Raw genomic sequence first — 20,661 nt, 5'->3', positions numbered from 1 at the left:
AGCCTGCCAAAATGGCTATCACTGTATCCTAAGGGCGCTGCAACAGCCACCAGAGTCACTTCGGGGATATTCGTCTCTCTCCCCCAGGCAGATGCCACTATGGGTCTCCTCCAGTTGCACCAGCTATTTTGCCAGCGCAGACTGGAGGAGCGCCATGTCTGGCTTTTCAGCCCAACATGGAGCATTGGATCCAGCGGAGCAGGGCAGCCCTGCTCCACCAGTCCCACCTTCCTACTGACCCGATTCCTCCCCCTGCTCTCTCCCCACTACAGAGCAACTCTCCCCCTACCCTGACAAAACTTACTGCTGCCCAGAGCTCTTCCCATGCTCCAGGCAGCATCCATCTGGCACTGGACTCAGTGCCAACTGGTACAGGGCTGGCACTCCCTACACGGAGGGTGGCGAAAACATGCTTTATGGCACATTTACAACACTGGGTGCCAGTGATATATTCATACCGCTGGTGCTAATGAACTCAGAATTGGGCTCTAAATGACAGTGCTGTACAACAGTTGGTCTTGGAACTAACCTCAATGGAGGCAAAGCTAGACTTACAGCACAGTGCTACGCAGGTTCATTCTGAAGTAAATTTCATTCAAGCAGGGGATTGGACTAGATTGCCTTAAAGGCCGCCTCCAACTCTATGATTCTATGAAAGGTCAATGCAACTCAACTCCAGGGCCCACAGCAGCACGGGGAGGCTGGCACCTGTCTGTGCACTGGCCTAACTCAATTCCAAGTGGCGCAAAAGTGGTTTACGGCACTTTTGCGAAACTCTTGGGCTGGCCCAAGTATGGGTCTGGATTGTGCCCTCAATTATACAAAAGGGAAACACTCTATGAAAGAGAGCACCAAAATATAGGAATTCCTAACTGTTAACACTGAAGAATTATTCTGTATTTCACTATTAGTGTAAATAGTACTGTTACTGATTATATTAATCTACTGGCATTTTCATTTCTTCACTTACATAACTGAAAGATAAAAACTCTCAAAAACCCTATCCTATCCTCCCTACCTCTCTACCACAGCCACACCAAAAATGAGTGCACAGTTTCCAAGGGAGAGTGGGTGGATTGGCAGGCTTCAGAGATGAAAGGGGATTTTAATCCCCTTACATCTCTGTAAGCCTCCCAATTCACAATGGGTCTCCTTGGATCTGCACCAGCAAAAGCGATGGCGCAAATCTGAGGAGAGAAAAAGGAAGGGAGGCTGATGAAAAGGGGGACAGGATCTGGATCCACCCTCTCCGGCAGCTTAGCCATCCCTTTCACACCCCCTCCCCACTTTGTTACACCTCCTCACAATCCCCACCACTGCTATACCTGATCCAGCAGGTGGTTGGCAATCCGCTGGTGGACTGGGAGTTCTGTCACCTTGCACTCCCAAAATAGCTGCTGATGGCATGCTCTATGCACTGTTGCCAACCATTTTGCAACAGTGGAAGTATCATCCGCTGTTGCAAAGGGCTTCACACACCGGCTTAATCCTCAATAGGATTGGGTTATAAGAGAATAAATTAAAGGTAGGAAAAAGCTATTCACAGATTGCACCACAGTTGTACCAAAGCAGTATATAAATGTTCTTAACAATAACAATAATGTTTATTTCCCTTATTTATTTTATTTATTTATTTAAAAGATTTTTATCCTGCCTTTCCTCTGCCAGAAATCATCATCATCATCTATGGATGTACAAGTAAAAAATGGACATACAACATGTCTTCAATATATCACTGAATGGAACACATAATCTGAAGTTCATTACTTAAGTTTATAAATTACATCAGGACCATCATATGAAGTGTTTCTAGCCGACATAAACTAAGCTAAGCTCTATGAATCATTTATTAAAAGCAGGTATCCCGTAGAGTTTTAATGTACATTTAATTCTAAATTAATCTCAGTGCACTCAGCATTTGCAGAGGTCCTCAAAAACAGAAAATGTGTTTGAAACATGGTGACTGATTAGAACCTCAATGAACTATTAAATAGACACTCATTTTCACGCAGGGAAACACTGGCTTGTAATAATGTAAGTGTGGTTTATTTATTTTTCAAAAAAACATACATTCCCCTGCCACTTATCCAAACGCCCAATTTAAATAAAAATAAAACGTAATCCTAAAATTACAAAACTCCCTTTAAAACCAGCATCAGCAGATACACACAACGTAATCCTATCTTGTGCTGGAACAGGCAGGCCAGGAGGCCTGCGCTGTATTCAGCACATGATAGGGCGCCAAAGTGGCTCAGTCGGAGGGAAGGGGAAACTCATGGAAAATGGTACACTACCGCAGACTGTATTTTACTACTACTACTACTACTACTACTACTACTACCATCATCATCATCATCATCATCATCATCATCTTAATTTCTACCCCACCTTTATCCCCAGAGGGACTCTCTTTATTTTGGTTGTAAAGGGAGTGCCATGGAGAGAAGTTGCTCCCTTAGATATGCTGACCCCAAATTTCTCTCATTCAAAGTCAAAGGTCTCCACAGTTCTTATGCTGTAAAGTTTGTCTGCACATGCCTTATCTCATCTGATCTCGGAAGCTAAGCAGGGTCAGGCCTGGTTAGTACTTGGATGGGAGGGAGACCACCCGGGAATGCCGGGTGCTGTAGGCTTATACCATAGTCTTTCGACTGAAGGTTGCCAACCATTTGTTGGTACCTGTGGAAGGCTCATTTAACTGCGCTTTCAGCATGTACTTGAACTGAAAGTTGTTTTAGCCTTTCATTTTTGATGGCATGTTGTAGCATCCTGTATTTGTTTGCTGTGTTTCTGCATTCATTTTAAATGGCATATTGCAGTGGTTCTCAAACTTTTAGCATCAGGATCCAATCTGTCAAGACCCACTGGAAGTGATGTCATGACCTGAAGTGACATCATCAAGCAGGAAAAATTTTTTACGATCCTAGGCTGGAATCCTACTCACACTTACCCAGGAGTAAGTCTCATTGACTATCATTGTTAAAAGCATATACATAGTAGCCTGTTAAAAGTACAGATCTGTAACATTTCCCCAAATGCAGTCACATACCATGGTAGCATCAAGCCTAATATATTTAAAATAAAATATTGAAATGAATGGGGACCCACCTGAAATTGATTCGCAACCCACCTAATGGGTCCTGACCCACAGTTTGAGAAACACTGGATATTTTATTATGTCTTACGATATGTTAACCATCTTAGGGCGCAATCGTATCCAATTTTCAAGTGCAGGTTGAGCTGAGCCAATGGGTCATGCACTGCATCTTGTGGTGGGCCAGCAGTCACAGCATCCCCCTTAAGGTATGGGAACATTTGTTCCCTTACCTTGGGGCTGCATTGCGGCTGCACCAGTGCTGGAAAATTGGACAGGTTGGGCCCTTAGAGGGTCACCTTTTATGACTGGAAGGTAGACTACAAATATTTATCTAAATCAGCGGTTTTCAAACTCTCCGGTTTTTAAGCTACAAAAGTGAAAGTGGAGCGATCGTGTTCCACTTCCAGTTTAGCAGAAGTGGAGCGTGATTGCTCCACTTTCCCTGCTAAAGCATTGGAGAGCCCTGCAGAGGGTCGAACAGAGCTTCCCACACCCCCGGGAGGCTGCAGGAGGCTCTGGTAAGTGCACCTAAGCCCCTGCAGCCCCCGAGCGGCACGATCCTGGGGATTGCGCCGCTGCCTCCTCCTTACCTCCTCACTGCCCCCACCCCTTAAGGGGGCAGAGGCCAGGGCCCACAGGCTGGGGTGTTGCGACACCCCAGTTTGAAAAGCCCTGATCCAAATAAATAGCTCCTTATATTTTTATTTGTTTTGTTATGTACCTCTATCCCTTAAAATAAGCTTGAGAGAAACAATTAACTTCTTTCCCTTGTTGTTTCATGTATTGCAAAATGGAAACAAAACTCTGCACAATGTCAAAATCAGCTATGTTAGTGGTTCTCAAACTTCCTGGGAGATTTACTCCCGGGGTAAGTCTTTGCGGGGATGGGGAAGCTATTTTTAAACTAAACATACATGCTATCAGAGTCCAGGGGGCGTGGGGAGCCCCATGGAGCGCTTGCAGAGCTCCCTGCGGCTTCTAAATAGTGAAAGTTGCAAATGTAACGAAACCGGAAATTCCACTTCCGGTTTAGTCACACTTGCAACTTTCACTATTTAGAAGCCGCGGGGAGCCCTGCAAGCGCTCCATGGGGCTCCCACACCCCCAAACCCTGAGAGCAACTATGTTTAGTTTAAAAATAGCCCCCCTTCCCCGCAGGGCATGATCCTGGGGATCCTTTCACTGCTTTCCCCCCACCCCGCCCTGTAAAGGAAACAGGGCATCATTATACAACCTGGTGGAACATGACCCACCAGTTTGAGTACCACTGAGCTACATTATACATGGGGATGCCTCAGGCTGCAATCCTAACCACACTTTCCTGAAAGTAAGCCCCATTTAACAAAATTGGACTTACTTCTAAGTAGACCTGGTTAGGATTGTGCCCTCTGCTACATACAAGGCCCTTAATTTAAATGTAATCACTTTTATTCCACATTAGATACAAATCCTGTTTAACATGCTAGACAATATCTTACATACCGATATCGGTTTCCTTGTGATTCTTGATATATTCAGCAAGTTCAAAATTTCCAGCAATAATTGCTACCTGAGAGATGAAAGAACAATATGCAGTTAATATTTCATTGTTAACTCATTTTTCATGTAAGTTATACATGCTTCTATTTCTAGAGCTGGCGTCAGTCAGACATTTCCTCCAGCTCACACAATTGCGTGACCGCACCTTTCCAGTGGCCCAGTTCTATGAGCCTTTTACAACAGCAGAATGAGCACAAAAGGCTCTATGACACCATGGAGATTATGCTCCTGCTGGGCCATATGAGGCCTGTGCTGATCTCCACCACTATAGACCTCAAACAGCACCAGGATAAGTAGACTGGGGCAGGCTGTGGTTTGTGGCTGGAGAAGGGATAGCAGGAGGTGTAACAGGGAAGAGAGGGGGAGGATCAAGGAGCATGTTGAGGGTAGAAGGGAGGTGATCCAGCAGCAGTAACTTTCACTGGATCCTAACCCATTTGCCAACTCAACAGGCCTCTTCATTTTCCTTGGACTTAAGCCAGTGAAATGGGTGGCATAGGTCCAAGGAGACCCATAGCCAACTGGGCAGCCTACCAGGAGGTAAATAAAAATAACTTTTTACTCACCTCCAGCAGGTTGTTTGACCTCCCCCACCCCAGCATGCAGCATGCACTCCATTGGCATGGCTGCATGCTATAAAGTGGTGGGGGTAGGATAGGGATGTGAATATCTTACATGCTGCCTATAAAACAGGCAGTTTGAATTACCGTGAATATGAATTTTAAAAACAGAGGATTCAGATGGGGCAGCCTAGCATTCATAGAAATGCAGGCATGCATTGCTTAATGACCTTCTGCTTAATGACATATATGACAAGGATCAAAGCACAACAAAGAGGATCTTAATGAGGTAATCAGGTCTCCCATAGCCTGCAGCAGAGTGTCTTTTAACACAACATACAGGCCCTTAACACAAAGAAGAGGCAATCTATCTTCAGTAGCCTCTGCAGACAGCTAGTGTCTGGCAGGGAGTGTCTGTTTACACAACAGGCACTAGATTAGGCTGAGTGTTTGCTTAATGTCATAATCACATAACAATGGGGACTGGAGAATGTATCCCCGTTCTTAAGTGGCACCTGTAGTGTTTCTATAGTGGCCACAGAACCAGCAGAAACAGATTTGACAGCAACACCTCCAAATACCGATTCCATCTATTTGCAACAATATTATTCTCCTATCAGTATGAAAAACAAGTATATGCTGCAGATGTAGTATGTAATGAAATCATAATGTGCATGAACAAGATAGGTGAAAATTCACTGGAAAAGCTGAAGTCAGGAAGACTTTGCTCCACTTTGAGCTTAACATCTATGTGGTCCAAAAGGTTTTATGTCAGTTTTTAATTTATAGATAAAAAATGGCTAGTACAGCAAAACCAAAGGTCTACACAAAACTCAAGAGAGGACATTTAAACTTCAGTGCAAATATAGTATGACTAGAGCAGTGTTTCTCAAACTGTGGGTCAGGACCCACTAGGTGGATTGCGAGCCAATTTCAGGTGGGTTCCCATTCATTTCAATATTTTATTTTTAATATATTAGATTGGTACGTGTCTGCATTTGGGGAAATGTTACAGATCTGTACTTTTAACAGGCTATTCTGTATATGCTTTTAACAATGATAGTAAATAGGATTTATTCCTGGGAAAGTGTGGGTAGGAGTGCAGCCTGGGATTATTAAAAATTTTCCTACTCAATGATGTCACTTCCGATCATGACATCATTTCCGGTGAGTCCTGACAGATTCTCATTCTAAAAAGTGGGTCCTGGTGCTAAGTGTGTGAGAACTACTGGACTAGAGGTTAATATTCTAATGCAGTGTGACTCAACCAGTGGTACAGGCACCACCAGTGGTACTTGAGGTGGTGTGTGATGGCACTCATGGGACCCCTGGAACCTGCTGCCCAGCAGCGAAACCAGGAACACGACACCACAAACAGCGGTAGGAGGCTCCAAAGCATCCTTTTCTGCGCTCGAATAAGCCCTTCTATTCACCCTGAGCCTCTTACTGGTGTTTGTCATGTTGCATTTGGCCTCCCAACCCAGAAGTAAATGGCAGTGATGCCATTGTCAGTTACTTCCGATAGTACTTCAAATTGGTGGACCATGTGAAGTGGTATGGCAGAGGATGAATGTTGAGAAACACTGTTCTAAAGAGTTGCTTTAAGTGTGTCCAGATGTTTGGGCATCCCCATGGGCATTTTTAAAAACATTTTTACCCTTAAATAACAGCTCCACCATATTACAAACTGCTGTTGGAAATCCTCTCCGTTTCAAAAGTGATTTGCCACATGATATGAAAGACTGATGTTCAAGAAACACAAAGTCACTCAGCGTGCACGGAACCAAGTGAATAATTCTTAGGATCCCAGCAGCTGACGAAAAGGACCAAGTTTGCATTGCCAGTTTGACACAGACGTCTTACATGAACACCAAAAAATAATCTGAAGATTTTCCCAATTATAAAGGTGGTATAATAGTACTCAACAAGCTTATGTGGCAGGGGATTGACTGAAGAAGTTGCTCGCTACAGTTTTTGCTGAATTCTGAAGCATACAGTTGAGATCAATCAGGAATTTCTGATTCGATAGAAATGTCTTTAATACAGTAGTTTGTATACATGCAAGTCTCAGAAAACCACCACTTGGGACTGATATAAACTAATCATAAATTTGGTTAATAATGATTATAGCAAAAACCAATGACAGGACAGCATACTGAATTCAATCACAAGGTGAAATTCTACATAGGTCTAAGAATGAACATACTGTAATTGTAGATGTCATTAAACAATGATACAGTAAGATCAAAGATTGTATGAATTACCCTACATGAGAAAGAACCATCTGGACTCTTTTCTCATTCAGGTAGCAGTTACATGTACATACAAGGAATACAACCCCTTCCCACCAAAGGGTTTTTAATCTACTTATGGACAGTGGCACAATCGTAATCTTAACAAAAAAACTGTGTTGTTTTTAAACAAAAACCAAATGGAACACCTGTTAATTATTTTATGACAAGAATTTACAAAAACTGGCCACGAAGTATCTTAGGCATTCTCCCTTCTTCCTCACACATGAGGGAATGCCTCTTTTAGGATGCTGCCTGCCACAATGTATGCATCTATCATCTACAAGCAATCCAGAAGTAGTTTTAATTAGTAGTTTAATTAGTAGTAGTTTGTAAAGATTTTTAATTGAATTGTTCACTTTTATGAATGTTGTGAGCTGCTTCATTTTATTTTATTTCTTTATTTATAGCATGTGCACTCCACCATCCAGAGGCTTCCAGAGTAGCTTACATAAAATCAATGTATGAAAATCATTTTCCTGCTTTAGGCCTTCTGGCCAAGATGAGAGATACAAATTAGCAAGTGATACTGATAAAGCTAAAACTTTTTTAAATGGCCAAGTAGTATATTTCAATGTGTTTTAGAAATTTTGCTCACCTTAATGCAGTCACACACCACAGGCTGGTGTATTTTTAGATTTTTAGAATATGCTTATCTGTTTCAACTGTTGTTTGGGAATGTTTCTCTCTTCTCTTCCTGCTTCTCTTGTTGATCCTTTCCCAATCCTTCTTAGTGATTATTTCCCTTCCATCACCATTTTGGTGGCGGAATTTCTAGCGCCAGTTTCTATGGCAAAGGCCAGAAGTTGATAGCTGATAAAGCTGTATCTCTTTGCCTTGTTATATTTGTTATTGTCATTGGACTTTTTGTATGCCAATAAAGGTTTACCAAAGTAAGTAAAAAGTAAGTAGAATATGCTTATCTGGTTCAACTGTTGTTTGGGAATGTAGACTGTGCCTCTTCATGGCTAATCTGCTTCCTCTCTAAGGCTTCTTCAATTAACTCTTAATTGCTTTGTCATTTTATCCTCTGGGACAAACATAAGCAAGATATATGACAAAACAAAACCTGTCAGCCAGGTACTACACAAGACTAAGATTCTCCATTTTTTTTTCATATGTAGCATGCCCTACAGTACCATGTAGATAATGTGCCAATGGGCATTACACACTGCGCTAAGATATAGCAAAAAGTATTTGGCCCTACCTATTCCAACAGAAATAGGATTTCAATTTTCCTCTTTTATGATTGTTTTATATATCTAGTGGAGCTAACTAAAAAGGATTCCATTCCACCAATGCATTCATTAATCTCAATATTATAAGTAGCCAATCAGTGTAAGTATATCTAAACCTGGCCTTCAGCCATGAACGTACCATAATTTTAAAGCAGTAGTTCATGAATTTTTGTGAGCTGCAAGCCATCTGTAGAAATGGAGCTGTGCTAAACAAACATCTGTTTTAATTCAGGCTGTTTTTGGCAGGCTGCATTCACACAAGTTCATGTAATGTGACATTCATTGAAAGCTGGGGCAGAGGCCCTTCATCACCTCATACTAATCCAATGACAATCATGTATTTAAGGAACACAGTGTCTCATTCGTAACACAAGGTGAGTGACAGTGAAGAGGATTTGTTGTGAAGCACTAAATCTCAGCCCAAAGAATGGTAATTGTAATTTCTAAACCCAAAGAGAGACATTTTTGTTAAGACTGCTCAAACATCAAAATGGAAAGGTGGTAACCATTCCCTTTTGATCTCAACATAAGATAATTTCTGAAAAATAATCATCAATTTCAGTTTGTTTTATTGGAGTTTGCCTGCAATCTAGTATCAAGATGCAATGGCAAAAAGATTTTAAACATTCACTCTTTATAGGAAAAAAATGACGAATTATGAAGTGCATCATACATCCATGCACCAGCCTCCAGAGGCTGAATTTGGCCTCCAAGCGCCAGCACCCGGTAACTTTGTGCTGGCCTGCCTCATCTGGCGCAGGGCTCTGGAGAGGGTGGGGGGGTTGTCTGGGGGCTTCAGGAGAGAGCGGGCAGCAGGCAGACCCCTGAGCGGACCAGGAGGGGGGTGGAGCCAGGATCTGGATCTAGTGCCGGGCTGCTCGAATCTGTGCCATCTCTTTAAGTGGTGGAGATCCGAGTGGCCCATTTGGCCAGCTGCCGCATTACTAGGGGTAAGGGGGATTGATTCCCCTTGCTCTGGGTTGTGCTGCAGCCAGCCCCAAACCCTGTGTTTGATACAGTACAGGTCAGCCAGCCTGCCTGTTCCAATGCAGGTTAGGACTGGGCTGTAAATACTGGAATTAATTTTATAATACTAGGAGCACATAGTCAAACAATTGGTAGTTTAGTCTTCCTTGGTTTTCATATTTCTTCCATCTCCCATTTTTCAGCCCACTGTCTATTTTGTCCAACTTTCTCCAGCCACTCTGTCTCTTGATCACCTGTCCTAGCATTCCCATCTCCCTAGGAACCTCTCTGCATACGTGTTGTTGGCAACCTTCAGTCTTGAAAGACTATGGTATCGCGCTCTGAATGGTGGTTCTGGAACAGCGTCTAGTGTGGCTAAAAAGGCCAATTTGGGAGTGACAATCCCTTCCACACTGGGAGCAAGTGCAGTCTGTCCCTGGTCTGTCTCCCTGGCTTTGGGCCTTCCTTCTTTGCCTCTTTGCCTCAGACTGTTGGCCAAGTGTCTCTTCAAACTGGGAAAGGCCATGCTGCACAGCCTGCCTCCAAGCAGGATGCTCAGAGGCCAGGGTTTCCCACTTGTTGAGGTCTACTCCTAAGGCCTTCAGATCCCTCTTGCAGATGTCCTTGTATAGCAGCTGTGGTCTACCTGTAGGGTGCTTTCCTTGCACGAGTTCTCCATAGAGGAGATCTTTTGGGATCCGGCCACCACCCATTCTCACGACATGACCGAGCCAACGCAGGCGTACATACAGAATCTCATAAACTTAAGCACTGTGAGGTTTCCTCAGAGCCTCATTTTTGCCATTCTCCTCATTCCTCCTGGTTCTGTACTAATCTTTACACTAATGGGCAATACAGTATCATATAAGTTTATGAAAAGCAGTTCTTTCTTTGTGGCATGGGACACAGACTAAGCATATTGTTGTACTGTATGGCATAAGAAAATCTAAAACTTGTTAAGACACAGCTGTATGCAATTGTACAGTGCCTAGCACAATGAACTCAATGCTCTTGGTGGATGATTATAATAACACAGTAAAATGCCACAAGTCCTAAGAGACATCGGTTCTCAGATCTCTTTTCAAAAGAATGATTTCAAGGAAACAAATTGTGTATTGTCTGGTGATAATTCAAAGTACTTTCTGTTCTCAATTGCTGTAACCAATACAGAAAGCAAGCCAAAGTAAAATAAAACCAGCTAGTGGTACAGTCTCTCCAAACTTCAGATCATGTTTAACATGTTTGATTAGTAAACAAGGAACATGATCTGTGGCTCAGTTCTGTTCAAAATATATTCTTTTATAACATCCAATAATTATTTTTGTATTTAGCATTTTTCCACATTATAGATCTGGAAAACATGCAAATAACATAGTTTTATTAAATAATAATAAATAAATAAACCCCTACTAAGTGGGTAAAGGGGCACTTCTTAAAATTGGTGCTTCTTGTATATTTAGCAGGGAAGCACAACTGTCCCTATTCTCCCCAGCAGAGAAGAATTTCTGGCCTATACTCCACAATCCCTAACTCCCCTCCCTCTTTTCCTAGACCAGAGGTGCCCAAACCCCGGCCCGGGGGCCACTTGCGGCCCTCAGGGGCTCCCAATCCGGCCTGCAGGGTGCCCCGTGTCTCCAATGAGCCTCTGGCCCTCCAGAGACTTGCTGGAGCCTGTGCCAGCCCCACACAACTGCTCTGTTCAACCTCTCACCTGAGGGCTCCCTCCACTACTTGCTGTTTCATGTCTGTGATGCAGCAGTGGCAGTGAAGGAAAGGCTGACTTTGCTTTGTGCAAGGCCTTTTATAGGCCTTGAGCTACTTCAAGACCTTCATTCATATAAGTTCCATCTCTAATAAATTCATTTATGTAAATTTATTCAAATGTGAAATGTTAATTATTTTTTCCTGGCCCCCGACACAGTGTCAGAGAGATGATGTGGCCCTCCTGCCAAAATGTTTGGACACCCTGCCCTAGACACATGGGCAGCCCAATCCTATGCCCAGAGGAACAGCAGAGTCTAAATGCCTGTCATTGCATCCTATAGGAATGGGGCAGCCACCAGAGTCTCCTCAGGGCAAGAGAATGTTCCCTTACCTGGGCAATGCCTCTGAGGCCTCAGTGGGTGTCCTCAGAGCTGAGCCAGCTATTTTGCTGGAGCAGAACCGAGGAGGCCCCATATACAGCTCCGCAGGCCAAGAGGAGCCATAGGATTTGGCAGCAAAATCTGCCACCATCTCCACGCCCCTCCTGGACCTAATCCTCCCTCCACCGCCTTTCCCCCGCCCACTTTCCACTCCAGAAAGCCTCTCCTCTCCACTTACTGCTGGTTGGTTGTCCGCAGTATCATCTCAGTGCACAGATCTCAGAGCCAGTGCCGTGTTGTCAGCACCAGTGCAGAAGTGCCTCATGGCACTTTACAACAGAAGTCTCCTGGACAGCACAGCGGCTGTCAGTGCTGCCCAGGCATAGGACCAGGTGTTTAGGTTAAAAGCAGGAACAAAATGTTAACAGGAAGCAAACGTTCACTCTCCCTTCTAGCCTACCTCCTTGCTTGTCTGTTAAAACAAGTGATATACAATAATTGTAAGAGGCTATATGTCTGCTTGTTTGGTTAAAGCAAGTGACATTTTGCGCAGCTGTAATAAACATAAACAAAGGTAATGAGCGTGGGGGGCGCAAGGAACCACAGATAAGCAAATTTACGGATACTAGATCTGTGAATACCAGGGACTGCCTGAATATTCAAACACAGATATTCCCATAATCAACATGATAGGGGGATTGCCTTTAAAAAACAAAACAAAAAAGAACAAAAACGATGTTAATATATTAAGACAAAAAAGAAATGAAATGGCCATTTGTCTACCATTTAAAAAAAAACAACTTTCCAGTGAGTTTCCACTAAACTCCTTAATTTGTGGAAGAGGTTCAGACTACTGAACAGATCTGTAAGGACAGAAGGTGTGTTATCTTAAAGCTTTTTTTGAAATTATATCCCAAAATTTGGATCTATTTCAATCTGATTTCTGACCCAGTTTATGGACAGAAACCACCATGTTCACCCTGATGGATTTTCTATGACAGAAAAGGGATCTGAGGAGTGTGTTTCTCTGAGCTTCTCAGAGGCTTTTAATACTATTGACTATTAATACTTTTAATACCATTGACTACAGTATCCTTCCATCCATATGTTATCCATCACATAGCTGGTGACCAGGTTTCCCTTCCATCAGATTTGTGACATTCCTGACAGAGTGTCTGGGATCACCAATAGACCAGGTGAATGTGAATAAAATTAAGTACAATCCAGACAAAACAGAACTGATAATGATAGGGGACTAACTGCTAGGGAAATTCCTATCTGGGTGATCTCTCTTCCATAATAAACAGGTTCTCAATCTAAAAGAACCTCTGGACCCAGTATTGCTCTTGAATTCTCAAGCAGAGGTTGTAGCTTAGAGTAATTTTTACCAGCATTGACAGGTTCACCAGATGCATTCACTGCTAAAATACAGAGTCCTGGCTACTGACATTCATGCTTTGGTCATTTCCATATTAGATTATTCTAATGAGTTCAATGGAGAGGGTTTGCTCTTCAGTACACTATTGCCTGACACCTGATGTTTGCAAGCTGCTGTGATTATATTACTTTTATTGTGACACAACTAAACTGATCTACCAGTGTGTTTCTGGATATCAAATATATTTTTGATATATAAAGTCCCAACAAGTTTGACTCCTGATTAACGGACATCCCAATCCTATCCGGGATTAGACTGTCATGCGCAACCATTTATGACGCGGAACAGAGTTCTGCTATCTTAAAATGGCTGCCAATCAAGCACACTGCATTCTGTTGACAGGTATTTTGGGTGCACTGCCACAAGAGACAGCAGTGCATCTGGACAATGGTGGATCTCCCTGGATCAATAGAGCAGGTGAGGCTGCAGCAGGCAGTACAGGATGGGGAAGCTGCAGGGAAGCTGCAGCAATAACAGCTTCCCTGCCCTCTTTCTCTCCTCAGTCCCGTACTAGCTGAAGAGCTGGTGTAGGTCCGAGAAGACCCATTGTGGAGTGGAAGTCTTATGGAGTGATAAAGGGGGTTTAAATTCCCTTTCCACTTTGAAGCCACCTGATTCTGCCGCACTGGATAAAGAACACACCTTCTGGGGGGAAAAGACTGGGCTATTAATGAGTGTCTACTTCAGCATGCTCTCTCTCTGAGTTTTGAGATAAGCCAACAATGCCCAACACACTAGGAGCAAGGTCTTTTTTGTGATAGCTCCAGAGCTTTGAAACCTCCTCTCTCGCACTACATAGAAGAGCCCATCCTGAGGATTCTTCCTACACCAACACTCCCCCTCCTGTAAATTGGGGTCATATTGATACATGAAGAAGTTTGAACTGCTGCTACTTGGGCCAGAGTTACTGATGTTACTGCATGTTAACTCCTTGGATTCTTACAAAATGTATGCCACATATATCTCCTTTCAAAATCTGATTACATATAGTCCTGGGAAATCATAAGAAGAAAAAGTCACCAAAGTTAAACCTATAGTAAGTAAACCCATTGTAACCAGAAGTAACAACAGCAAGCAGATACAAGCAAATTTAGTTGAAACAGCATTTGCATTGAGATAACCTGTGATTAGGGGGTTGATCTGAAGTTGTGCAAGCTGCCTTTCTTTTGAGCAGGGGTGGGCAAACCCCAGCTCGTGGGCCATTTGTGGCCCTTGGGAACCCCCAATTCAGCCCACAGGGAGCCCTCAGTCTCCAATGAGCCTCTGGCCCATTAGAGATCGTTGGAGCCTATGCTAGCCCACAAATGCTTGTGTCTCCATGTGTTTCTGGCTTGGTCAGGCTTGGTCTGTATGTTTTCACTGTCCAAGAGGTGTGTGGCAAACAGTTCATAGTTCTCATGTGGTTCTACATGCCTGTATTATATTTCTCATGTGAATTATATATTACCTCAGTAAAATTCATTTATTCATATAAGTTCTGTCTCTAATGTACCCATGTATTAAATTTATGTAAATGTATTCATATTTGAAATATAAATTAATTCTTTTTTCCCAGGTCCTCAACAGTGTCAGGGAGATGATGTGGCCCGTCTGCCAGAATGTTTGCCCACCCCTGCTTTAGAATGTTTGGGTTCTGTAGCAACTTAGTGGGACCAATGGGAAGCAGTGCTAACCAGGGCTAGGGACAATAAGCCCATGCCTGGCAACGAAGGTGGTGCCTGGCGGAGTAGGAAGTTGTGCAATTGCTTTCAGCATCCAAATTGGTAGCAAGGGGGTTTGGCAGGAAGGAGGTACAAAGAAAGAGGAAGAGAAAATTGGGGGAAGGAGGAAGGTGGAGCAGCACAAAATGGAGGAGAGAGGAAGAAACAGATGAAGTAGGTGGGGATGACAGGGGAGCTGAATGCATATGGCAAGAGAGGAAGAGATATTTTTCCTTGGTGTACATTTATCTGCACACCTGGAAGGAAGGTATACAGGAATAAAAGGAAGAAAAAGAAATAAAAGAATCATCCTGCACCAGGTGCCACACTGAACACATGGAGGCACTTACACTCCCAGCTGTACTGTACTCTCAGCTATAAAGAGACAGACACAGTACCCAGACCCATGTTGAGACCAGCACTAGCAGTCCAAAGTGGCTTCCACTTTAGATCACATAAACTTTTTACCATTTTATTTTTGATCTTGATCTGTATGTTTTATTGCATGTAAAATTTCTAGACTGCATAACCACACAATTTAGAACTGGTTGATGTTTGAAGCTATTACAATATAATGCTAAACATATCTAACATTTGTTCAATGCTGCAAGCAACTATTTCACTGTCTAATAGTGCGATCCTATGCACATCTACTCAGAAGGAAGCCACATTGAATGGGACTAACTTCCACATAAATGTGTATAGGATGCAGTCTAAGGCTGCAATCCTAGCCACACTTTCCTGAGAGTAAGCCCTATTGTACAAAATAGGACTTACTTCTGAGTAGACCAGGTTAGATTGTGCCCTAAGAAATATTCATTGGCATAAAACAGGTAGACTCGCACTGTACTTGTATTTTAAAACTGCAATTTGAGACTACAGTTTGTGACAAAGTAAAAACCCTGTAGTTGTAAAATATTTTATAACAAAATTAAAGATTCATTATATTTCCTGTCATAATATATTTGAATTTTAATTACATATTTTCAGGAAGACATACAAAGACTTCCTGAAAAGCAACCAAGTATATTTCTTTTTTACTGTTCTATAGTTGCTATATTTATAAGTACTGAAAAGTTTTTCCATAGTTGTAAAAACAACATTCAATTGTTTTATCATTTTAAAATATATTTGTACACAAATTTTAATTATGTAGTGTAATTGAAATAATGTTTGTATTCTAGTTCAGAATATTAGACCTAGCAGGTTCGTTTTCTTTCTTTCTTTCTTTCTTTCTTTCTTTCTTTCTTTCTTTCTTTCAACAAAAGCATTTCATTGTGGCTGTTAAATAACAGGGCTAATGAACACTACTCAGCAATTTCAGCTCTAAACCACTAGCTCCTCTGAGCAAAATTTGCTTCTCAACCAATCAAATTAAATCACTAAGAAAAATTATGCACATTAATAATAGTTAACTTTGATGTGTGTATAACTAGCTTAAAATGCAGATACCATTCAGCAGAATGATAAATATTAGCAATTTATTTATCTTATAAACTATTAGAAGCATATTTTGCACAATCAATCTCTCCCCCAAACATATTATATCTTCCCTTTCTGCTGTGCAGTCTTGGCTCTCTACTCTGAACTACTGTTTTCATGGTGAGCATTTACCTTATGGATGCTTTTGATAGGTTATCTGGATGACTGTACTTTCATCTTCCATCCTTGGTGATACTGAGCACACTAGCGTAATCTTCCTCTTACTGGAATACGGTTTGTTCCTAACAGTGAAAATTTCTTTTCATGATGATATAGTTCCAAAATTTAACAACACATGCAGTATATTGTGCACAGAAATTCTCCTAGCAACTCCAGCTTAGAATGTAACATTTTCTTTATTCCAGAAATGATTCATGGTGCCATCTGTAGTCAGATATTGACAGGCATTAGTCTTAGAATAGCTTTTATACATTTGTTCAACAACTAGTTTTAGCATCTGCAAATATAAATCATGGGTCGAATCCAACATTTATTTATTAAACTATTTTGCATTTGCTAAACATTATAACATTACTTATTCAAAGGCCTGCCTTTGTCAATATGCAATTTTGATGATAAATATGTACTTATTATTTGAATTTCAGCAGTGTACAAAGGCATTTCTTCCTCAGACACTTCTTGTAACTTGGCTTGATGGCAAAGAAGGAAGTTGTGAGGTAGGATAGAATGGAATCATCCCAGCCTACCACTTTACAAGAAGCCATAAAGGAGGTACTCACAGTGGAGTTGGTGAGTGCATAGCCATTTATGACAGTGGAACAGGGCAGCAATTTTGGGAGCACTGCCACAAGAGGAAGCAGCACTCCCTGACCATTGGCAAACCTCCAGAGCAGGTAAGGCAGTGGTGCGAGGGAGCAAAACTAGATGACGTGGTAGGAGGAATGGAGTGGAGATTGGGCAGGAGAGGCGTGCCGGGGGAGGGAACAGGGCAGGAGGGAGGCGGGACCAGTGGAGCAAAGCTGTCCGCCTGACGAAGAGGCTCTGAATTGTAGGCCAACCCTTGGGTCTTTATAGAATTGAGTACCCCCATTGTGGGGTTACTCGCTTTACCAAAGGTAAGGGGACAAAAGTCCCCTTCTCCTGAGGAGGCGGTGGCAGCTATCTGGGGCAGCCATTTTTGGCACTGCTGCAGCCCTGTGCACTGGGCAGCTGAGGACTGGGCTATTATACAGCATGGTCTCTTACTATTGGGTTGTAATTGTCCTAGATTCTGAATGCAATTGGGACCAAACTGCGCAATGGATCTGATTATTGATCACTGAATAGGAGGGGTCCATTTTTCCAAACTATTTTTGAGTCTGGGTAGAAATGGGCCAGATTCAAAACAGGCTACCAAATATCCAAAATGTTCCAGACCTTCCTGGAGCAAATAGGCCATTTTTGTGTGCCCAGTGGCTTCTACACCTTGAGCTCTGCATCTTGAGCTCCTCTTGGTGGACTGGACTTTCTCAGTCAATACTTACAGAAGTTAACTTTCAGAAATTAAAACAATAAATGAATCCTGTATCCGCAGAGGTTTGGTTCTGGGACTCCACGTGAATACTAAAAAACACGGATGTTCCACAGAGAAAATGGTGTAAAATTGCGTAAATTCTGTAAATGAGATGCAAGTGCTGGTGAGAGATCTGTAAAAGGGCAGGAGGCTACAGCAGGGTATGTGGAATTTTTTGCAGGGAATGTGGAATTTTTAAAAAAATACATTTTCTATCCGCTGCTAGTTAAATTTTTGAATCAGGACCGCAGATATGGCAAGTCCACTGTATAATATTTATTTCCCCAAACTTATGTTAGATAAATGTATTGAGTAGGCATTCAGTTACCAAACATTCATCTTAAGTTCTGCTACTTTATAAAAATTGTAGTTAATCTATTTCCTTAAAATGCATATGAAACCCTAATGTCTGCTTAATTAATTAAATATGAGAAGCACAAGGTTGCATTTCTGTGCCTTTTGCCACCCAGAAAAGCATTCACAGGAAAATGCATTCTGAAATCCCTTATGGCTGGATTTTAATAATTAAAATGTGAAAGAAGGAGCAAATGCTGTAATGTATGTACATTTAAACACAGTCTTTTTCATCAAGAAATCTCATTCAGACTAAAAAGAACTATCAAGACTAGTTAAGGCATAATCCCTATTACTACTTACGTGACCAAATAACAATTTTAAAGGAAGGTTAATTGAAACTCAATAATGCCTGGTTGCAACACAAGATGAAATACAAAAGAAACAGACAACTAATAAGAAAATTCATTTGAATCTCAATCTTTCTTTTCTCCCCTCCTCCCCCCCCCCATTTTGTGTAAAGTGTTTTAAAATAAAGAATAATAAAATTCAGTTTTACTCAGCTTGGTTCAGAAAAAAAAATATATATATATATATATATCAGAATTTCCTTTCACTGTGAATACAACAAGTACACAGTGAGACTGTCAAGGCAATTATATGGAGTGAGTAAATCCAAACTGATTTACAGTCCAATCCAAACCTGCATATGGCCTACGCTGTATCCAGTGCAGGTTAGGAAGTGGCTGGAGGTCTCCTCGGGATAAGGGGATATTTTCTCCCTTACCTCCAAGTAACACTCCAGCTAGCCCTATGGGGCTACTCGGATCTCCACCAGGTATACAGCTGGCAGAAGTCTGACTAGTGTACTGACCAGTGTACTGTCAGGAGGGGGGTTAGCATATGGCAGCCTCCACCAATCCCACCTCTTCCTCGGCCCAATCCACTCTGTTCCACACTCCCCTGCCTTGAAATGCCCCTACTTGCCTCTGCCCCAGGCCCTTACCTCTGCCAGTTGCTGGGTCTCTAAATACAGCATTGGCAGGATGGCGCAGGCCTTCCCACTGGTGCAGCTTACTTCCGTGGTATCACAAACATGCTTTATGGCACATTTGCAACAACTGCGGCCAACACAGCAGCTGCTGCACTGGCTGAAGGCACCAATAGGACTGTGCTCTTAGGCACTTGATGAAGCAGCATTGTTGGGAACCCAGTTCACATTTATCACATTACTGCCAAGCGGCTGAAAAAACATTAGAGCAACTTGTGTTCAAAGTAAAACCGCTAATGAGTGTTTTCCAACATGCCAAAAACGGCCCAGGTCCACTCTGTCTATATATATCCCCATAACTTTATCTCACTATGTGAAAGGCTGGAAATATTCTGGACACATGTACAAAACAAAATGAGGCGCTAGTGCCTACAGCATCTATCAGGGTACTCTACCAGCTCAGTGCAGGAGTAATACAGTAGAACCTCTTTAAGTTGATCTTTTAGATCAACCTCTTTAAGTTGATCTAAAAGATTGTACCCAACTCTCAGGAATGTGATGACAGGCACAATCCTAACCAGGTCTACTCAGAAGTAAGTCCTATTTTGTTCAATGGGACTTACTCTCAGGAAAGTGTGGTTAGGATTGCAGCAGTTCTTTTTCCCTCAGTTCTACTTGTATAACTTGGCCCTTAGATTTGGTGCTAAAACAACTAGCCGCATTTGACATCTGGGGATGTAGCTAGGCAGAACAAGATCAGTAATAAAAATTGTTTTAATCTTTTACCTAGATTGTTCTAGAAATTTTGCATTACCCGGAAGCAGCTTTGAGTTTCTATCAAATATTTCAAATACGTGTTTCTGAACTTAATTCTCGTTATGCTCTTTTTTCTCTTACAAAAATTAGGGAAAGTATAGTATATATCATTTCGCTTCATAAATTCCCTAATAGTGGTAAGACACCAAAAATGAGCAAGTAGACAATGTACAGATAATTCTATAATAGTACACCATGAAGTCTAGTCCAATGCATTTTTAATAAGAATTAAATCCCACTAAATTCAAGGGGTGTTATGTTCAGGTAAACATGCATAAGATCAAATCTGTAAATTTTTGAAAAGCTATACAGCCCTTCTTATCCAGTTTTCCCATTCATGGACTTGACTAACTGTAGATAGCCACCACAGACAAGAAGAGCCCAGCAGATCCTTTAAATAAAGAAGTGACTCTTTAAATCACAGTTTAAAAACCACTTTTCTTACCATTGTAGAAAAACAGGAAGGCAGTCTCTGGCAATTAGAATGGCTATTTCTCTCCCTTGGCTACCCCAGAATGCAACGTGGAAGCGTTTAATTACTTCTGTGTTACATTCTCCAACCCACCAGGGCCAAGGACAGGGAGGTGCCACTTGCCTCAGTGCGACCCAGAAATAGCCATTCTAATCACTGCAGACTGCTGCTCCAGTGCCT

General features: G+C 42.1%; 1 protein-coding gene across 1 annotated transcript in view; it reads right to left on the bottom strand.

The window, feature by feature from the left end:
• SHANK2 (SH3 and multiple ankyrin repeat domains 2) overlaps positions 1–20,661 on the bottom strand; it is a 434,329-nt gene that overhangs the window by 361,022 nt on the left and 52,646 nt on the right. Inside the window, exon 9 of the mRNA XM_066632040.1 lies at positions 4,580–4,646. Coding sequence (XP_066488137.1) covers positions 4,580–4,646 — 67 coding nt within the window. The remainder of the gene's footprint in view (positions 1–4,579; positions 4,647–20,661) is intronic.

Source organism: Tiliqua scincoides, chromosome 1 (genome assembly GCF_035046505.1).
Source record: "Tiliqua scincoides isolate rTilSci1 chromosome 1, rTilSci1.hap2, whole genome shotgun sequence".
In the NCBI taxonomy this organism is placed as follows: domain Eukaryota; kingdom Metazoa; phylum Chordata; class Lepidosauria; order Squamata; family Scincidae; genus Tiliqua; species Tiliqua scincoides.
Note: the sequence above shows the minus strand (reverse complement) of the source record. Positions and strands in the feature narration are given on the sequence as shown.